The 21,930-nt window shown below is 42.1% G+C and overlaps 1 protein-coding gene across 2 annotated transcripts in view; it reads left to right on the plus strand.

Moving 5' to 3' along the window:
• The window catches only part of NCOA5 (nuclear receptor coactivator 5), a 46,102-nt gene that overhangs the window by 8,959 nt on the left and 15,213 nt on the right, over positions 1-21,930 (plus strand). The window contains exons 2-6 of one of the 2 annotated variants that reach the window (XM_044298426.1): positions 3,981-4,140; positions 5,040-5,147; positions 17,624-17,690; positions 18,837-19,250; positions 21,128-21,210. In XM_044298426.1, coding sequence (XP_044154361.1) covers positions 4,002-4,140; positions 5,040-5,147; positions 17,624-17,690; positions 18,837-19,250; positions 21,128-21,210 — 811 coding nt within the window. In that variant the 5' untranslated portion in view covers positions 3,981-4,001. The remainder of the gene's footprint in view (positions 1-3,980; positions 4,141-5,039; positions 5,148-17,623; positions 17,691-18,836; positions 19,251-21,127; positions 21,211-21,930) is intronic. The other variant, XM_044298427.1, reaches the window with a different exon arrangement.

Consider the following 21,930-nt stretch of genomic DNA (forward strand, 5'->3'; position numbering starts at 1 on the left):
ATTTTCCCCACTTTAGGGGAATAAAAAATTCCTCCCCGACTCCAATCAGGCAATCAGAATAACTCCCTGGATCAACGACCCCTCTCTAGTAGCTATAGCCTGTAGTATTATTACACTCCAGAAATACATCCAGGCCCCTCTTGAATTCCTTTATTGTACTCACCATCACCACCTCCTCAGGCAGAGAGTTCCATAGTCTCACTGCTCTTACCGTAAAGAATCCTCTTCTATGTTTGTGTACAAACCTTCTTTCCTCCAGACGCAGAGGATGTCCCCTCGTCACAGTCCTGGGGATAAACAGATGATGGGATAGATCTCTGTACTGACCCCTGATATATTTATACATAGTAATTAGATCTCCCCTCAGTCGTCTTTTTTTCTAAAGTGAATAATCCTAATTTTAATCTTTCAGGGTACTGTAGTTGCCCCATTCCAGTTACTTTAGTTGCCCTCCTCTGGACCCTCTCCAGCTCTGCTATGTCTGCCTTGTTCACAGGAGCCCAGAACTGTACACAGTACTTCATGTGTGGTCTGACTAGCGATTTGTAAAGTGGTAGGACTATGTTCTCATCACGGGCATCTATGCCCCTTTTGATGCAACCTATTATCTTATTGGCCTTGGCAGCAGCTGCCTGACACTGGTTTTTGCAGCTTAGTTTGCTGTTTATTAAAATTCCTAGATCCTTTTCCATGTCAGTGTTACCGAGTGTTTTACCATTTCTACAAGATCATTAATAAATATATTGAAGAGAATAGGGCCCAATACTGACCCCTGAGGTACCCCACTAGTGACAGTGAACCACTAATAACCACCCTCTGTTTTCTATCACTGAGCCAGTTACTTACCCACATACAGACGTTTTCTCCCAGTCCGAGCATTCTCATTTTATATACTAACCTTTTATGCGGTACAATGTCAAATGCTTTGGAGAAGTCCAGATATACGACATCCATTGATTCGCCGCTGTCAAGTCTAGAACTTGCCTCCTCATAGAAACTGATTAAAGGGAGTCTGTCACCTCCATATGGCCATATACAGTGCTTACATGGCTCTGTAGCGCACCTATACAGGATTGTAACGGTGTTTTTGTCTTTAGACTTGCACCAGCAGGAAAAACTGAGTTTAATTCATATGCAAATGAGCACTCGCAAGTGCCCAGGGGAGGAGTTCAGTGTCTAAGTGCCCAGACTGCTCTGCCGCCTTTTCACTTTACTCCTCCCCAGTCTCTGCCTTTGCCCAAGGCTCGGGAGGAGTAAAGTGAAAAGAAGGCAGAGCAGTCTGGGCACTTAGACACTGAACTCCTCCCTGGTCACTTGCGAGTGCTCATTTGCATATGAATTAAACTCCATTTTTCCTGGTGGTGCAAGTCTAAAGACAAAGACACCGTTACAATCCTGTATATGTGCGCTACAGAGCCATGTAAGCACTGTATATGGCCATATGGAGGTGACAGACTCCCTTTTAAATTAGTTTGGCATGACCGATCCCTCATGAAGCCATGCTGATATGGCGTTATTTGCTTATTTCCGTTGAGATGCTCTAACATAGCATCTCTCAGAAAACCTTCAAACAGTTTACCCACAACAGATGTTAAACTTACCGGCCTATAGTTTCCAGGCTCTGTTTTTGGACCCTTTTTGAATATTGGCACCACATTTGCTTCGCGCCAATTCTGTGGGATATTCCCTGTCAGTATAGAGTCCGCAAATATCAGAAATAAGGGTCTGGCTATGACATTACTTAATTTGCTTAGGATACGGGGATGTATGCCATCCGGTCCTGGCGATTTGTCTATTTTAATATTTTTAAGTCGCTGATGTACTTCTTCCTGGGTCAGACAGGACACTGTTAATGGGGAATTTATTTTTACATTCAGCATGTCATCTGACAGTTTATTTTCTGGAGAAAAAAATATTTAACAGCTTTGCTTTCTCCTCGTCGCTCTCTGCGACTCCCCCCTCATTACTCTTTAAAGGGCCGACACCTTCAGATTTATACTTTTTAACATTTATATAATTGAAGAACATTTTAGGGTTATTTTTACTCTTTGGCAATTAATCTCATGGTCTCTAGTTTGGCCGCTTTTTTTTGTTTTTTACATGTTTTATTTTTTTTTTCAGTGCTTCCGTGCTACCCTCCTGTTTGTGTTTTATATGCTTTTTGTCATTTTTTTGCTTTCTTTATAGTTCTGTTTATCCACATGGTTTAGTTTTTATAAAGGCCTGGCTCAGTCAGTGAAAGCAGACTGGGAAGGTCTGGCCATGCAAGAGAGTGGAGCTTGGGTTCAACCAGAACAATGGTGACATCCTTGTTTCACACAAAAAGTAGTAAGAAGTATCGTAAGACCTCTTGCACATGGCTGTTGCGGGCCCGTTCCAGACATTGGGGACCACAATTTGCGGTCCCCAATGCGCGGGCAAGGTCCATGCGGCGGCCGGGACAGATCGAGACCCATTCAACTTGAATGGGCCCTTGAACCGTCCGCACCGCCAAAAAAAAAGATGTTGTTTTTTTGCAGTGTGGAGGCACGGATAGAAACACCACGGAAGCACTCCGTAGTGCTTCCATGGGGTTCCGATCCGTGCTTCCGTTCCGCATCTCCATGATTGCTGACCTATTTAAGTGCATTGATCCACATCCATGATGCGGAGTGCACAGTGGCACAGTGGCCGTGTATTGCGGACCCTCAATACGGCCACGGGCACGCAACGTTCGTGTGCAAGAGGCCTAACTCAGGAGTGGAGCTTTGGATCAACAAAAGAAACAGCATTCAGGTGAACCACAGCCATTTGTCTATTCTAGTGGGACAGGGAGGTCGCTCGTGACAGATTCCTTGTAAACTTAGGTGGTCATTTACTAACCATAAATACGCCTATATTAGTCGTATTTCTGGTGCAAATTGCAGCACTAAGGTCCTTGCGTCGCAATCTGCAACTTTTCCCTGCTCACACGAGGTCTAAAAAAAGCGGGCGGTTTAGGCGTAGAAAATGGTCTAAATGTAAGCCAGCTAGGAATCTGTCTTACATTCAGAAGCGGCAGTGGATCTGCCGAAGTTATCGAGAGGTTTACCCGCCATCTAAAACGCTGGTCATAATAAATGCGCCCCTGAATTCTCACCTGCATTTTAGACATCTGTTCTTTTTGCCACAGAAATTCTAGAGGAGGAAGCGGTTACAAACATTCCCTTATATTTTTGAGGTTTTCTATTTTTCCTGTTTCCTCATTTGGGATCAGATTCTTGGTATTGACTGGAGAACCGTCTTTTAGGGCACGTTTTGGACGCCAGATAAACCTGGAGGTGGCCAGCCTTTCCACTTTGAAATTAAAGCATTTTATATGTAGGATTTATTTTACTTGCTTTCTTAAAGGGCACTCACCAGAGGAACCCATTTCTTGGTTTTGGCTCTTTTTTTCCCATGGAGTCATTCCACTAATGTACTGTATTGGGTACAGTGTAGTTCCCCAATATTTAAAATGCCCGAAACCAGGAAAGTAGAGGTACATTTTAATGGTCTTATTCAGACGTTACTATGAAAGGATTAACCAAGGATCTTTGCCATGGAACCAGAGAGCCAGCATGCATGAAAATAGGCTGCTGGCGCTTAGTGACTTATGTTTTTTTTGATGTTCATGGGAGTTTTTATTGCCTTTATACCAAATTTTGGGTTATATGCATATTGTTAATTTAAATTTGTATAATAAAGCGTATTTTTACTAAACCAGTTTTGTTTCAATGCGTTCAGTTTGCATCTTTTTTGTGTGTGTTATTTAGTATTTCAGACCATTGAGATTCAAATTTGACAATCGCCTTAACGCTTTGTAGTCTTGTAAGAAGCTTATCGGAACTAGTGTAAGCCAGATGAAAACACACTAAAAAATAATAATAATTGCTTTAGTTGATTACTATTGTGTAACAATAATGGCAAAAAAAACACATATTTTACAATGATATCCCTGGCCGTTTCTTTTTTCTGCGAAGTTTCGTTGGAATTTGTCAAATATGTCTCGCCGAAGGAACCCAACAGACAGCGATGATCCCAAAGATTTAGACCGAAGAATTTTTGTTGGAAATTTGCCTACAGAAAGTATGAGCCGGGAAGATATGGTGCAACTGTTTTCCAAGTATGGAAAAATTAGTGGTTAGTATTGCTTTATGTCATTTCATTGAACAAAGCTGTAATTTAAGCTGGGCTGTACACATTAGATTAATGCCGGCCCAACCTGCCGATTTTGGGGAAAAGAATTGTTGGATATCAATACGCCTTTTCTTCTCTGGGTTGATAAGCGGCTGCCGGAGGTGTCTGTCTGCTGCTTTCTCCCTTCTGCCCATTCAGAGCACATGCATGTTCAGCCGAGCACAAGTGTGTTCGGGAGGCATAGTTTTCAGAAAATTTAGGTTTGGCCGACAGGTGTCTAATGTGTACGGCTAGTCTTTTACCTATTCCGGTAGAGGAACAGTCTCCCAGAGTTAATCGCATCCGGCATAGCTAGAAACTGCAGAAGCACCACCAGGCTCTACTGGGGTTCGGAGATCCGGCCTATTTCCTGCATTAGTGCTGAGATTCTGCCGGACAAATACCCCTGAGAGCATCGGTTTTTGTCCGGCCAAATGCTGGAAACGGGTCGGGTCCCCGGCAGGGAAATGCAGTAAGCGGCTATGCAGTTTAGTGATTGTATGAACCTAGCCTCAGGAGACCACGTGTATGGTATGATGTACTGATAATGTCTTGTATTTGTGTAAATATGTATGGAAGCTTTTGCTTGTTTTATAATATAATAAAAGTTTAGTCACTAGTTCAGTGCTATAAAAGACTGAATTTCAGAAGCATTTTTATATTTGACTGTTTATTTGTCTGTAAACTCTTTTTGGATAAAGAAGTCTCATATTTTGCCTTTTTATCTGAAGTGAAAATGGCTTCCAACCTTACCAAAACCTCTTAGTTTTGATTACAACTTTCTTGGGCATTTATACTCTTGAGTGCACTTCTGAGCATTTGGACGGGCCTTTTTCCTTTTGTAACATTTTTTCATTTTCCAGCCCTTACCATGTTCACTCGCTATGGATTTGTCCAGTATGAGCGTAAAGAAGATGCTGATGCAGCTGTGGAGGGAGAAAGAGGTCGCTTGTATAAAGGGAGTAGATTAGGTAAGGCAATCTGTAGCTGAGATGACTTAGGCTTAGTTCACAGGAACGTGTGTGATCTGTGGCTGTATTGCAGCCCGCAAATCGCAGGCCGCAATACACGCCCACAGTTCCGTGTGCATTCCGCATCACGGATGCGGACCCATTCACTTAAATGGGTCCGGAATCGCGGAACGGCCGCACGGGACGGGACTCCTCGGAAGCACTACGGAGTGCTTCCTTGGGGTTACGTCCCGTACCTCCGTTTCGCAAAAAGATAGAACGTGTTCTATCTTTTAGCGGAACGGGCGGATCGCGGACCCATTAAAGTGAATGGGTCCGCAATCCGATGCGGCTGACCTATGGCCGGCGATCGTGCATTGCGGCCCGCTATTTGCGGGCCGCAGCACGAGCACGGGTCACACACGTTCGTGTGAACTCGGCCTTAGTCTTTTTAATATTTTTTTATTTTATTTTTTTTTGTTTTTTTTTTTACTGTTTTTGTGACATGATGCTTACATTTTCCCACATGTTTATAGTCTATAGTTTAATTGTGCTATCCATAGCAGATTTCTGTAGCTTATCTGTTGGTGCGCTGTTATTGACTGTTTAGAGCGATTTGCTGCACGCAGATGCAGTCTAATCTAGATTTTTTTTCCCTCCAAGTATAAGCTTGCCCCTAAACAAGATTGGACTTCCACCTTAAAGAGGACCAGTCTCCACTCCTAAATAATTTTGCTCCCATGCGATAATATTTCTGAAGCTGTTTTTCCTATAACTCGGTAATGTTTAGTTCCTCGGTTATTGCTAGTACAGCTTTATTAATAAATGCAAGTGGATGTTACCAGTGGGGGGGTCAGACACTGACTTAGCAATAACAGAGGAATGGAAGAACAGAGAGGTATAAGAAAAGATGCTCCATAATTTTTATTGCTTGAACAATCCAGGTAGTTACTAAATCAGACATGTCAGGAGAGAAGTCCCCTCTAAACATCCTGTTTGTTAAAAGGAATGTGTCACCTATAACTTATTTTTTTTTTTTTTCTGCCAGTTAAAATCAGATAGTGACACACACTTTATTTCATTTTTGCTTTCATTGTGCTTTTTTATTTATTTCATTTCTTGAATATGATTATGGGGGCAGCTATCTTGCGTAAGAGCATTTAGAAATACGCTTTACTGCCAGAGTCGGCCATTGACCCAAAAGTCTGAACGGGACTTCTGTGGGAAAGTTTAACACGTGTACCGTATGACCTGTGCGGAGGTGATTGTATCTTCTCCATCCTTGTACAATGTGGATTCGCCTATTGTGAGTATTGGATCCTGTGTTTTCTAGTGTAGGTGATATCCTGCCAGTGATAATGAGATGTATGCTGAAAAGTGATCTGTACAGACCAGGAAATCAGCCAGGATTTATTTTCAAGATACTGATGGTTAACGTAAAAACATTGCCGTGCTACCATTAACCCCTTAAGGACCCGCGGTGTACATGTACGGTGGGCTGATGTGCCTGCCCAATCAGTGACAGGGGTCCAGCAGTCACTGATAGCCGGAACCCTTCTTTATGCGCCGGCATCGGTGAAAACACCCTTGCCGGCGCATTAACCCTTGCACTGCCGCGGTCAGCGCTGACCGCGGCACTTGCGGGATGCTGCCAGGTCCAGGGGCATTGTGGCTGCCTTCTGTGACAGCCTGTGAGATCCAGACCCCTGGATCTCACAGGCAGGAAGGCTGTAAGTGTATTACAGTCTGTAGTACACTTACAGCCAATGCGTTACAATAAATAAGTGTTGTAAAGCATTGTAAAGGGGATCAGACACCCAAAAGTTGAAGTCCCAAAGTGGGACAAAAAAACAAAGTGAAAAAAAAAAAGTTAAGAAAATAAAGTTTTAACAAAAAAGTAGTTTAAAAAAAAAAAAAAGTCTCTCTCAGACTATGGAGACTCTAAAACATGATTTATTTATTTTTTTGTTTCAAAAATGCTGTTATTGGGTAAAACTTAAATAAATGAAAAAAGTATGCATATTAGGTATCGCCGCGTCCGTAAGAACCTGCTTTATAAAATTTCACATGATCGATCATCTAACCCTTCAGGTGAATACCGTAAAATAAAAAGCCATTTTTATGTCACCTTACATCACAAAAGGTGTAATACTTAAAAAAGGTGACACAAAAAAAATCTTAATTGGTATTGTCGCGTCCGTAACAATCTGCTATATAAAAATACCACATGATCTAACCTGTCAGATGAACATTGTAAATAACAAAAAATAAAAACTGTGCCACAAAAGCTATTTTTTGTTACCTTGCTTCACAAAAAGTTTAATATAGAGCAACCAAAAATCATATGTACCCTAAAATAGTACCAACGAAACTGCAACCGTATCCCATAGTTTCCAAAATGGTTTTTTTTTTTTTTTTTTGGGGGGGGGGGGGGGGGCTTCTACTCTAGGAGTGCATCAGGGGGTCTTCATATGTGACATGGCAAGTAAAAATTATCTCCGTGAAATCTGCCTTCCAAAAACCATATGGCGCTCCTTTCCTTCCGCGCCCTGCCGTGTTTCCGTACAGCAGTTTAAGATCACAAATGTTTTGTGATCTTGAGTTTTGTTTGGCTCTTAACCCTTGCTTTTGTTAGCGGAAAAAAATTATTAAAATGGAAATTTGACAGTGAAATTCTGAAATTGCATCTACATTTTCCTTTAATTCTTGTGGAACACCTAAAGGGTCAATGACGTTTGTAAAATCAGTTTTGAATACCTTGAGGGGTGTAGTTTCTAAAATGGGGCCATTTATGGTTGGTTTCTATCATGTAAGCCTCACAAAGTGACTTTAGACCTGAACTGGTCCTTTTTAAAAAGGTGGGTTTTGGAAATTTTCTGTAAAGTTTAAAGATTTGCTTCTAAACTTCTAAGCCTTCTAACGTCCCAACTAAAGAAAATGTAATTTACAAAATGATCGAAACATGAAGTAGACATGGGGAATGTAAAATAATAACTATTTTAGGAGGTATCACTATCTGTTTTAAAGGCAGAGAAATTGCAACTTTGAAAACTGTTTCCAAATGTTTGGTAAACTTGGTATTTTTTTTTATAAATAAAAATTAAATATTTTGACTCAAATTTACCACCGTCATGAAGTACAATATGTGACGAGAAAACATTCTCAGAATGGCTTGGATAAGTAAAAGCGTTATCACCACATAAAGTGACACATGTCAGATTTGCAAAAAATGGCCTGGTCCTTAAGGTGAAAATGGCAGGGTCCTGAAGGTGTTAAATGTTTTAATACAATTCAGCATGAAAAACGAGTTACTTTTGTAAACTCCCTTCTGTTACAAAAATGCTTCAGCTGTGAGATGTTCTTCACTTCATTATAATGGCGTCCTGTGGTGGTTAATCGGCATAGTAATGTGCACATCCTCCTACTGAGCTGGATGAGCACGGTCACACGGCCTCAGTGCTATCCTTCAACTGTCACCAGCCATATCTACTGTTAGACACTGGTGCCGTTGCAGGGAGGGCTGCAGCAGAATGTATTGTGCTGCCCTCACTGACCCACAGGCTTTAGCAGTCTGTCATGGCGGTTACTACCCCACAGTGCGTGACTCCTCGTCCCTTATCAGGAAGTGGGAGCAGGGGCAGCCATCCTTATGGGACTCTCCCCCTCACAGCACTGGCACACACTGCAGTGTCTAAAAGTACTGACTGCCGGAAATTAGTGCCCTCAGCGAGTCCAGCATAGTACAAGGGACAAGTTCCCTTTTAATGATGAACACATGTATTTAATAAACTGACATGGTAGGAGAGCTGATGGGAACTCTTTAAAGGGAATTGTGCGGGATAAATAAAAATCTTGGACAGCCCACTACTATGTCCAATATAATATATATACTTTGCTGCTGCAGCCAATTACTGTCCTCAGCTGTAGACTGCCGAGGACAGTTATTGGCTGCCATGGTCATGTGCCATGCTGTTTGAAAACCAGCTCTGCAGAGAGTGGCACTGGAGAAATGGATGGGTGAGGCTGGGCTTATATGACTAAAATAAAGAAAAGCTGTTAATTGAACATTATATATAGATAGATAGAGATATAGATAGATAGATATATAGATAGATAGAGATAGATATATAGATATATAGAGAGAGATATTTTTAGACACATCTTCAATTCATATACTTGTAATACAGAAAATGTATGTTATATTCCAGACCTAGAATACCTATGAAGATTGTAGCACAGCCTCTGGATTTCCAACCCCCCTATATGTCTAAAATGTTTAACTATTTCTGACAATCCCTTTAGTGTTATGTGAATTAGTGGTTCGTGCAGCAATATTTATGACCTGTCCATAGGATAAGCCATCAATATCAGATCTGGGTCTGACACCCTGCCGATTAGTTTGAAGAGGAAGCAGGGCTCCATGCAATGGGCGGTGTAATGAACAGGGAGCGACACTCGTATGGAGCAGCGGCTCATCTTCAAACAGCTGATTGGTAGAGGTGCAAGGTATTGATGACCTGTCCTCTGGATAGGTCATCAATATCAGATCGGCGGGGGTCCGACACCCGGCACCCCTGCATATCTGGTATTGTTGACCTGTCCTGAGAACAGGTCATCTATATATTGTTGCACGACCCCTTTAAGTTAACTGGCTCACTTCATAGCATCATGACTATATGTACTGGAGTTTTTGTCTAGTCATCATGCAATGATTAGTTTATTTTTTTATTTTATTTTTTTTTATCCTTAAAGGGGTTGTCCAAGTTATATTTATTGATGACCCATCCTCGGGATAGGTAATCAATATCAGATCGGCAGTGGTGTCGGATCCAGAGGATAGGTCATCAATAAATATAACTTGGACAACCCCTTTAACCACCATATTTTTGACTGTTTTCTTGATTTATTTGTTGCATTAATAGTTGGCAATGGATTTTACGTTTTTGAGTCTATTAGAATTTCTAGTTGTCCTTGAAAGAAGCCTGTCAGCACAAAAGCAGCCCCAACCCTCCTGGAATACCTTAACAGTCTGCTCATGTTGTATCCGATGGTGTACTTATATCATTCTCTGTGTGCAGCAAAATCCTCTTTATTCACCCCTCTTGCTCATCAGTGGTTTGAGGTCAAGGAGGTCTACACCATCTTGCCTGAAGACAAGGTTGCTGCACCCAAATCCTGCCCCTTCTACTTGGGCTACTTTCACACTTGCGGCAGTGTGATCCGGCGGGCAGTTCCCTCGTCGGAACTGGCCGCTGGATCCGCCGATCTGCCGCTGGCTGAAAGCATTTGTGAGACTGATCCGGATGCGGATTTGTCTCACAAATGTATTGTAAGGACGGATCAGTCTCTCCGTTTGTCATGCGGACAGACTGATCCGTCTTGTATCTTTTTTCACATTTTTTTCTGTGCAGGCCGGAAGGACTGATCCGGCATTCAGGCAAATCTTCCGTTTTTTTCGCCAGAGATAAAACCGTAGCATGCTGCGTTTTTCTCTTTTGCCTGATCAGTCAAAACGACTGAACTGAAGACAACCTGATGCATCCTGAACGGATTACTCTCCATTCAGAATGCATGGGGATATGCCTGGTCAGTTCTTTTCCGGTATAGAGCCCCTAGGACAGAACTCTATGCCGGAAAAGAAAAACTCTAGTGTGAAAGTACCCTTAGACTGACGTTTCCTAGTACAGGCAACATCCTACCCTGGCCTCTTACCTGGTGCCAACCTCCTTGACTTCAAACTGCAGACTGGCATATAGCAAAAGCGGTGAATATGAAAAGACGAGTTTGCTGCACTCGGAAGACAAAAAAATGATAAGAACACCATCAAGGATAAAGGAGCAGAGTGTTAAAGTGCTCCAGGCAGTTTGGAGGCTGATTTTATGCTGACAATTTGCCTTTAAAGGGTTTCTGTCACCTAAAAAATGGGTATTAAGCTGGCTGACATTAGCGATGTGCCAATGTCAGGTGAACATAACTAATATTAGTGCCATCTCACTGCCTAAAGCCTTTATTGAGAAAAACAAATATTTAATTAGCCTCTAGGTGCAGTGGGGGGGCGTTGTTCTCCCACCTGGCCACACCCTGCTACACTAGATTGACACCGCCAGGCAGCGTTGGTCTCCTACCTCCGGCCGTGTCTGCAGTGTAAATCTCGCGCCGTTCAGTATTTGGCACAGGCGCAGTGAGGAAGCCAGCAGCCGCCGAGCACCCTTCACTCACTGCGCCTGCCCTGTATACTGAACGGAGGTAAGAGACCAACGATGCCTGCCCCTGTCAATCTAGGGTAGCAGGACGTGGGCCTCTAGGTGCAGGGGCAACGCCCCCCCTGCACCTAGAGGCTAATTAGCTTATTATGAAAGTTCGTTTTTCTCAATAACGTCGGCAGGCAGTGAGATGGCACTAATATAATGTTCAGCTGACATTGGCACATCGCTAATATCAGCCAGCTTAATACCCATTTTTCAGGTGACAGAAACCCTTTAAAGAGGAGCTGTCACCACAAAATGCAGTGCAGTCAGCGGGTTATAGTGCAGCAGCAGGAGGAGCTGAGCGGAGTGATATTTATTTTTGTGGGAAAAGATACAGTATAACTTGTAATTTATACATTTTAAATCTCTATTTCTGACTTCATTATTCACTTGGGAGGCATTATCCATCATATGCAGCTATCTCTGTATACAGGCTTAAGGTCCTTTTACACAGGATAATCTTACAGCAGATTGTCGGGAAGGAAGCTTTCTTTCCTACAATTTGCAAATCTCTGGTGGAGGAGTGGTTTATTTACATGCTGAGATCCCCTCCTACAGAGTATGTGGAGGAGTGATCGCTAATGCCATCGCTCTTCCCCATAAAGACTCGTTGTTTGGCGGCAGTAAATCATGTTTACACTGCATGATCTGCTGCCGGTAAACAATCATTTTTACGATTGGACTTGGGGCTGGGCGATATGGCCTAAAATCACAATATATTATTTTCTTCTGTATGTATACAAATTACAAAACTCCATCAGCCCCATGGGCCATTGTCACCATAATCATGTCCCCCAGCCAGCGCCATTGCCACCATAATCATGTCCCCAAGCCAGCGCCATCAGCCCCATGCCATAGCCATCTGACCGTTAGATTCGGGCCCCTGCTACTTACCTTTCCTGCACAGCTGGCTGATGGAGTCCGCAGGAGACAGGCCGCGTCTTCTTCCCAGCATGCACTGGGAGGGACCTGACGTCACACACAGCGTCAGCCATCGCGCTGACTGTGTGAACGCAAGGCGGAGCAGTCGGTAGGCCATGGAGCAGTGAGTGAGAAGCTTCTTCAATTCACAACCATTCCGTGGTCATCTATTGCGATATGGCAATATAACTAAAATCTATATCGTCGGCCGAATTAATGACGATATTATCGTATATCGTTTATATTGCCCACCCCTAATTGGACTGTCATCGGGTACTTGGCAGTACATTTACACCACCCGATCATTGCTAACTAGCGTTACTATGAATTAGGGTTGTCACGGTACTAAAATGTAATTCGATTTCGTTTTTATAAAGTATTGCGATACTCGAAACCACACGAAAAAAATACAATTCCAAAAAAGCCACGTGCATTCCGCATTTTATGGAACATCCGGCCCATAATAGAACAATCCTATTTTTTGGGGGGTCGGGGGAAGGTGACTAAATAATGGCGAATCGCATGGTTTTTATTTATTTTTCTGTTATGGCGTTTACCCTATAGGAGATTTTTTTAAATTATATTTTTAATAGTTTGGACTTGGCGATATGTAATATGTTTATTGTTTTATATATTTTATGTGTAAAATTGAGAAAGGTGATTTAAACTTAAAGGGAATCTGTCACTAGCAATTTACCAATTTTTATTTTTCATGAATCCATGTTTAACAGAGTACCTTTTTTCCACCTGTCTTTTGATTGTGAGTCTTGTCATTTCGAATCTTATGATATGTAAATGACGATTTAAGGAGCCCAGAGGGGCGTTATTCTTTCTCCACGGTGCCCAGGAACGCCCCTCTGAAGTGCCGTGCCCGGCTAAATTTGAAAAGTAATAACGCCTCCAAGTTCATCTAAGTCGCCTCCCAGAGGCGCGGCTAAGTGCTCAACACCACCCCCAGCGCCGCGCTCTGTGGCAAACACCCCGATCCTCCTCTCGCTGGCATCCCAAATCAGGCGCAGTGCAGCCAGTCATCTTATCATAGCGCAGGCAATCGCCGGTACTGCACGTGCGCGGGATTTGGGATGCCGGCGAGAGGAGGATCGGGGTGTTTGCTGCAGAGCGTGGCGCTGGGGGGGGGGGGGGGGGGGCTGGGTGGTGGTGAGCACTTAGCCGCGCCTCTGGGAGGCGATTTAGATGAACTTGGAGGCGTTATTACTTTTCAAATTTAGCCGGGCACGGCACTTCAGAGGGGCGTTCCTGGGCACCGTGGAGAAAGAATAACGCCCCTCTGGGCTCCTTACAGCGTCATTTACATATCATAAGATTCGATTTTTTTGAAGAAATGACAAGACTCACAATCAAAAGAACAAGACGGGCGGAAAAAAGGTACTCTGTTAAACATGGATTCATGGAAAATAAAATGGTAAATTGCTAGTGACAGATTCCCTTTAATATTTTGGTGTGTTTTTTTAAACTTTTTTTTTAATAACTATTAGCCCCCTTAGGGGCTAGAACCTGTGATCTTTTAATCCTTTGTCCTATTCACCCTTATAGAGATATATTAGGGTGAATAGGACTTTACACTCTCCCTGCTGTCCTGGGCTTTGTGCACATGGCAGCCAGGGATTCAGTAGCGTAACCGATTGGATCCTGCCATTTCACTGTTGAGGCTCTAATCGGAACTGCCACTGCACCACCACCCCAGACCCTGTGGCCACTGCCACCAATGTTTAGAATACTGGGGTTGGGTGAGGTGCACTGCTCCACCAATTAAGATAACTAACCTTCTAATACTAATATAGGCAGCGGGTGCCAGCGGTATCACATACCTGCACCTGACCTCTATGACAAGGCACTGCGATCCGAGGCAATTAACCCCACAGGTGCTGCAACTGTGGGGTTAATTGCAGCGCCTTGTCATAGAGGTCGGCTGCCGGGTATGTGATTCTGCTGCTGGCACCCGCCACCTATAGTCGTGGCCAAAAGTTTTGAGAATGACACAAATATTAGTTTTCACAAAGTTTGCTGCTAAACTGCTTTTAGATCTTTGTTTCAGTTGTTTCTGTGATGTAGTGAAATATAATTACACGCACGTCATACGTTTCAAAGGCTTTTATCGACAATTCAGTATTTGCAGTGTTGGCCCTTCTTTTTCAGGACCTCTGAAATTTGACTGGGCATGCTCTCAATAAACTTCTGGGCCAATTCCTGACTGATAGCAACCCATTCTTTCATAATCACTTCTTGGAGTTTGTTAGAATTAGTGGGTTTTTGTTTGTCCACCCGCCTCTTGAGGATTGACCACAAGTTCTCAATGGAATTAAGATCTGGGGAGTTTCCAGGCCAAGGACCCAAAATGTTAACGTTTTGGTCCCCAAGCCACTTAGTTATCACTTTTGCCTCATGGCATGGTGCTCCATCGTGCTGGAAAATGCATTGTTCTTCACCAAACTGTTGTTGGATTGTTAGAAGAAGTTTCTGTTGGAGGGTGTTTTGGTACCATTCTTTATTCATGGCTGTGTTTTTGGGCAAAATTGTGAGTGAGCCCACTCCCTTGGATGAGAAGCAACCCCACACATGAATGGTCTCAGGATGCTTTACTGTTGGCATGACACAGGACTGATGGTAGCACTTGCCTTTTCTTCTCCGTACAAGCCTTTTTCCAGATGCCCCAAACAATCGGAAAGAGGCTTCATCAGAGAATATGACTTTGCCCTAGTCCTCAGCAGTCCATTCACCAAACTTTCTGCAGAAGATCAATCTGTCCCTGATGTTTTTTTGGGAGAGAAGTGGCTTCTTTGCTGCCTTTCTTGACAACAGGCCATCTTCCAAAAGTCTTCGCCTCACTGTGCGTGCAGATGCGATCACACCTGCCTGCTGCCATTCCTGAGCAAGCTATGCACTGGTGGCACTCCGATCCCGCAGCTGAATCCTCGTTAGGAGGCGATCCTGGCGCTTGCTGGACTTTCTTGGACGCCCTGAAGCCTTCTTAACAAGAATTGAACCTCTTTCCTTGAAGTTCTTGATCCTATAAATTGTTGATTGAGGTGCAATCTTAGTAGCCACAGTATCCTTGCCTGTGAAGCCATTTTTATGCAACGCAATGATGGCTGCACGCGTTTCTTTGCAGGTCACCATGGTTAACAATGGAAGAACAATGATTTCAAGCATCCACCCTCCTTTTAACAGGTCAAGTCTGCCATTTTAACACAATCAGCCTGACATAATGATCTCCAGCCTTGTGCTCGTCAACATTCTCACCTGAGTTAACAAGATTACTGAAATGATCTCAGCAGGTCCTTTTAATGACAGCAATGAAATGCAGTGGAAAGTTTTTTGGGGAATTAAGTTAATTTTCATGGCAAAGAAGGACTATGCAATTCATCTGATCACTCTTCATAACATTCTGGAGTATATGCAAATTGCTATTATAAAAACTTAAGCAGCAACTTTTCCAATATTTATGTAATTCTCAAAACTTTTGGCCACGACTGTATATTTAAATTAATGGGTTAGTTATCTTCATTGGTGGCACAGTGCCAACAGTCCCTCTCTTCTCACTGGTGTCAGCGGCACAGTGGGGAGGGAGAGACGACTCCTCCACTTTGGTAACTAAGGAGAACATGGCAGTGCGTACCATGTTCTCTGATACTAGAATGTGCAGTAGCAACCCTACTATGCTTCACTGAGACCACCTTGGCGGGGGTAGGTGGGCACAGATGTGTTTTGATCTAAATATATTGGCTAAGAGTCAGATTTTATTAGAATGAGGGCCTAGTCTATATAAAATGCTCACATCTATTGTGTTAGTGTATTATTATTATATATTTTTTATTTTTGCCATAATTGTAGCCATTGACATCTACATATTTTATTTATTATATCGGGCAGGATGTTTTTTATTTTAGTTTTTGTATCTTTTTTTTTTTCCCTATGATTTTTTTTTTTTTTTAAACTATTTATTCTTTTCCATTTACATTTCTTGAGCGGTTTTCATTTACGGCCCTACACCAATAAAAGAAAGCTGCCAAAACGGAAAAGGGCCTACAAGTGTCAATAGGCATGTTGGATTCCTATTAAGCAGCCAACACACAGGTTTTAATGCCATAAAGCCAGAGTCTCCTAGTATCTATGGAACTAAAATGTGCACGTTTTACACTATGAAATTGTTGGAAAAAGATTTTTAACTTTATTAGGAACTTGTATTTATACAGTTATATAACATCAGAGTGAAAACCTTCAAGAAGAGGAACTAAAAGCATAAAACAAAAACAAAAAAGTCCTTGGGCAAATTAATTGTGAGGGCTTGTCATCAACTAAATCACTTTTCAGTCTACTACCTTACTTTATGCACTAGATTTGTCTGCATGCTCTGGCAGGCTGAGGGAAGTTCTGCTTGTCCCCTCACTGTACACAGGTTTTTATGAATAAGGGACGTCATTCTGCAAACCATTTAATTCATTAAAATCTTAAAAATGAACAGCTTGCCAACTACCAAAATGGAAAACAGCCTCACATTGAAGGGTTTTTTCGGTTTTCATCAGGATACCTTAAAATGATCATCTTTTAAGGAAACGGTAATTTTGTATTTTTTTTTTTTATTATTGCTCCTATCCCTCATTCTGCACTCTGGTCACATAACCATGTCCATCCTGGTCTTATTTCCTATGATGTTATGTCCAAGAGCTTGTCAAAGCGACAACAGCATCAGTGATAGGCAAGTGTCTATGCAACTAGCTGGGTGGGAGGAGCTATAAACTTGCTGGGCGTGGTTAGGGGACATGCAGAGAAGTGCATTGTGGGTTCGGTGGGATACAGCAACTGGAAGAGATTTGTTAACAGTGAAAATGCGTCAGAGTTCAAATAGAAAAAAAAAAAGCACGGGGAAGATGTACTTTGAGGTAGGCAATTACGTCAGCATGTGTGTTAAAAACTATAATACTCCTGGAGGATCCCTTTTTAAATATCGTTTTGGATTTCACTGCCTACTATATAAACCCAAAAAATAAAAAAACGCTAAAACTTTTTTCCTCTTCGTACGCGGCATACAACATTTACGAAATGCATGGCTGTGGATGCCGTGGTCAAAGACATGTTCTCTCTCTAATCTTTTTGTTGACTGGAACTTTATGGTTATAGTTTCAAGCAATAAAAGTTTTCATGGAATATTTTGTGTAGTAGTTTAGTTACTGCTACATGGACTCCAAATAAATATCCGTCCATTAAAATCCTCCATGGTGGTAGTTTTATTTTCTCCTCTCTTGGATTGTGTTGGTTATTATGATTGCTTCCAAGTTATTGAACAGATGGGTTAATTGTGCTTTTCAGATATTAACAAGGCAGCGGAAAGAAGAAATATGTTTAAGCCTCCTTCCAGGTCAAGCCCATCACGAAGGTAAAGTATTTGACAGCGAAACATGGTCTTCTGTGCGTTGGATTTCCTGGATCAGTCTTTCTTCGTCTACGTTTTTATGGTTTCATTGCCAGACGTCTACCCACTTTTAGCGCACCAACAATTTGCGGGTCATTTTCCATTAATGCTAAAAGTACAGCGCAGCCTTGGAATATTTTTTTTTTTTTTTTTTTTTTTCGTTTTCTGGTGTTCAATCCATGGTATAAAACTTTATTTGTATTTTTTTTCAAAAAGGGTTCCTAAAATGGCTTTATAAAATACTTAAAAAAAAAAAACGCTACGTTTAAACTCGTACACAATATTTGGTCTTGTATGTTTCTTTAATTCTCCGTCTGTTTTATCGATTTCCTTTGGTATAATAACAGCTTTGAGTTAAAAAATAAATAAAAAAAAATCGGATTTCAATTTTAACACACATCATATCAAAACTTTGGTGGTTTCTGATTACCCAAAAAGCAACACAAAAGTACAAACTTACTTTAATTTTAGAACACCCATTCGCATGTGTTGTATCATTAAGCAAAGCATCTTACCCTGCTCTTTGAGGAGGAACTTGGTACCATCGCATTTCAAGAAGTTGTTGTGACACGATTTATCCTCTAAATCCTGGCTTTATCTTCAGAAGTTTCTTACTGGCTGGATGACTAAGATTTAAAAAAAAAAAATTTTCTTCTTGTACGCGCTTTTATTTCAGCATTTTGACGTTGCAGCTTTTTAAAATGGCAAGAAAATATTTTATTTCTATTAGTTAAAAAAATAAAATAAAATTATTCTGTAGGTGCATACAACTCATATAAATTCTGTGTATTGCATTATAAATCTGCCAGTAAGTTACAAAATAAAGCTAAATTAATCATTCAAGGTTTGACTGTTCATGTAACCTCTCCAACTATCGCGTTTAATCTTCTTTTATGTCCAAAGATTAGCAGGCAGTAAGTTAACTCAATCTATCAGTGTCCTTAACTTTAATACTGGTTTATTAGTAAGGGGGGGGGGGAACTAAGATAACCCTTAAACATTAATTAGAATTTTGGATTTAGCATCTATAAAATGGTTGAATGTTACTGCTACTTTTTGTATTTTTATATTTTTTTTAACTGAAACTAATGACTTGTTTTGGCGCTCCAGAGATTTGTATGGATATGGTGAAAGTCAGGAGCCAAGGCGAGATCGTTCTCCTCTTCGCTCCAGCCCCAGGAGAGACAGTAGAGAGCCGAGAGAAAGAGATGCACGATCCTTTCGAGACTCACGAGATGGACGGGAACCAAGGGACATTAGAGACCCTAAAGACTTCAGAGATGCTCGTGAAGGAGATCTGAGAGATGGGCATAGCTCCAGGGATGTCAGAGATCTGCGAGATACTCGAGACTATAGAGATCCCCGTGATGCAAAAGATCTAAGGGATTCGAGAGATCTTCGGGATTCGAGAGATCTTCGGGATTCAAGAGATCTTCGGCTTCGTGATCCTCGTGATGCCAGAGAACTTAGAGATTCCCTGTCTGACCGTTACAGAGATGTCCGTGACATGAGAAATCCATACAGGTATGAGCTGTTCTCAATCTTTATATTCTATATCATAGATTATAACCTTTTATGTGAAAGTAAATTAAGAATTGTTTATATTTGATTAAATGATTCAAGAAAATAATACAAATAGATGATAAATGTCCAAACTTGCATTTCAAGTTTTTCTGACGCTAGAGACAGAATTCCAGGTTCCACTGTACCTTAGAAACTTAGAGGCACATTTATTAAGATCAGCGTTTTATGCCTGTATACCCCTATACCTGGCGGTGGATCCGCCCGAGTTATGAAGAGGCGCCGCCCACTACATAATTTCGGCGGATCCTCTGCAACTTCTAACTGTAAGATAGCTTCTTACCGGCATCCTCTGTGGCCAGTGAGGATGAGGTAATTTAATTCAATACACTTGGTCTCTGAAGAGACCCAGCGTATTGAAGCTGCAATTCTTATTTTGGCCGGCAGGTGGCAGGCTAACATAAGAAATGAGCACTTTGGCAATCATGGTTATGAACGGATCTAGTTGATTTATCTGCAACATTGCCAAGATGGATCCGTCATGGGCTCCATTGAAAGTCAATGGGGGACGAATCCGTTTTCTATTGTCAGAGAAAACGGATCCTCTGACACAATCTGCATACCAGGACAGAAGGCAAACCGCAGCATGCTGCTGTTTGCTCTCCGTTATGAGAACGGAACGCATTCTGGAGTATTCCGTTCTGTTCAGTTGCGTTTTGTCCCCATTGACAATGAATGTCAGAGATCTGCGGTATTCAGACCCTATGATGGATCTCAATATTGGAAAATATTAGCGCTAGTGTGAAAGTAGCCTTAGGGTACTTTCATAGTTGCGTTTTTATTTTCCGGCATAGAGTTCTGTCACAGGGGCTCTATACCGGAAAAGAACTGATCAGTTTTATCCCCATGCATTCTGAATGGAGAGTAATCCGTTCAGTTTGCATCAAGATGTCTTCAGTTCAGTCGTTTTGACTGATCATGCAAAAGAGAAAACCGCAGCATGCTACGGTTTTCTCTCCGGCGAAAAAAAAACCTAAGACTTGACTGAATGCTGGATCCAGCATTTTTTTCCCATAGGAATGTATTAGCGCCGGATCCGGCCTTCAGAATACCGGAATGCCGGATCCGTCGTTCCGGCCTACGCATGCGCAGACCGGTAAAAATGTACAAGACTGATCCGTCGGTCTGCATGACAAGCGGAGAGACGGATCCGTCCTTGCAATGCATTTGTGAAACTGATCAGCATCCGGATCCATCTCACAAATGCTTTGTCATCGGCGGACCCGCCGGATCACACTGCCGCAAGTGTGAAAGTAGCCTTAGACAGTATTGGGCTAATTTCACACTTGCGTTCGGGGCTCCGCTTGAGAGTTCAGTTTGAAGGCTCTCACAAGCGGCCCCGAACGCATCCGTACGGCCCCAATGCATTCTGAGTGGATGCGGATCCACTCAGAATGAATCAGTCTGGCACCATTTAGCCTCCGCTCAGCAGGCGGACACCGTTCGGGTGTCTGCCTGGCCGTGCGGAGGCAAACTGATCCGTCCAGACTTACAATGTAAGTCAATGGGGACGGATCCGTTTGAAGTTGACACAATATGGCTCAATTTCAAACGGATCCGTCCCCCTTTGACTTTCAATGTAAAGTCTGGACGGATCCGTCTGAGCAACTTTCTCACTTAGAATTTTTTCTAAAATATAATGCAGACGGATCCGTTCTGAACGGATCCCATTGTCTGCATTATAAGAGTGGATCCATCTGTGCAGACACCAGACGGATCCGCTCCGAACGCAAGTGTGAAAGTAGCCTTAGCAAATGTGAGTTCAGAGTTTTTCCTGTTTTAGTCCCTTTAAAATGCTTTGTTTTGTTTTTTTCATTCAGAGATGACGATTTGCATGATGATTATCATCGGAAGCGAGAAGAGTTTGATCGATTTAGAGAACCCCTGGATAGACTTCCAGATGGTTTGTGTTCAATTTTTTAAATTAACAGGCAGTTTAAGAATCATTTTGTTTTTAAAGACTTGGCTAACTGGGGTGTGTGTATTTTATTTTTGTTTAGTTATTTTTGTACATTGGTTGCTATGACGACATACGCTTCCTGCCGCCGCGGTACACTAGTACACTGGTATAGATGATACCAGTGTATTACTGTATTGCGGCAGCAGGAAGCGCACGGCGTCATAGCAACCAATGACGCCGTGCGCTCCTGCACTCAGAAGAAATCCAGGCCGGTATCACCCGGTCCGTGTTCCACAGACGTGTGCATGAGGCTTAACACAGTTCAATTCTCTGCAGTGCATGAGCAAAGATAATCCCTCAGTCTACTTGTGGAACTGTTACATATAACCAAGAAAAATAATAAAGTAAAAAAAAAAAAAACACACCCTTTTCCATGGATAAATAGCAAAAATTAAAGGCCCTCCACATATTCGGTATTGTCGCGTCCATAACGACACACTATCATATAATTAATCCCGTACGGTGAACGAAGTTTTAAAAAAAAAAAAAAAAATAATAAATGTTGGAATTGCAGATTTTTGCTTATTCACTACTAAAAAAAACGGAATCAAAAGTTTTATGTACAGAAAAATGATACCAATAAAAAGTACAGGTCTGCCCGCAAAAATTAAGCCCTCACGAAGCTCAGTAGAAAGAAAAATAAAGTTATAGATCTCAGGATGT

Source organism: Bufo gargarizans, chromosome 6 (genome assembly GCF_014858855.1).
Source record: "Bufo gargarizans isolate SCDJY-AF-19 chromosome 6, ASM1485885v1, whole genome shotgun sequence".
NCBI classification, from domain to species: Eukaryota; Metazoa; Chordata; class Amphibia; order Anura; family Bufonidae; genus Bufo; species Bufo gargarizans.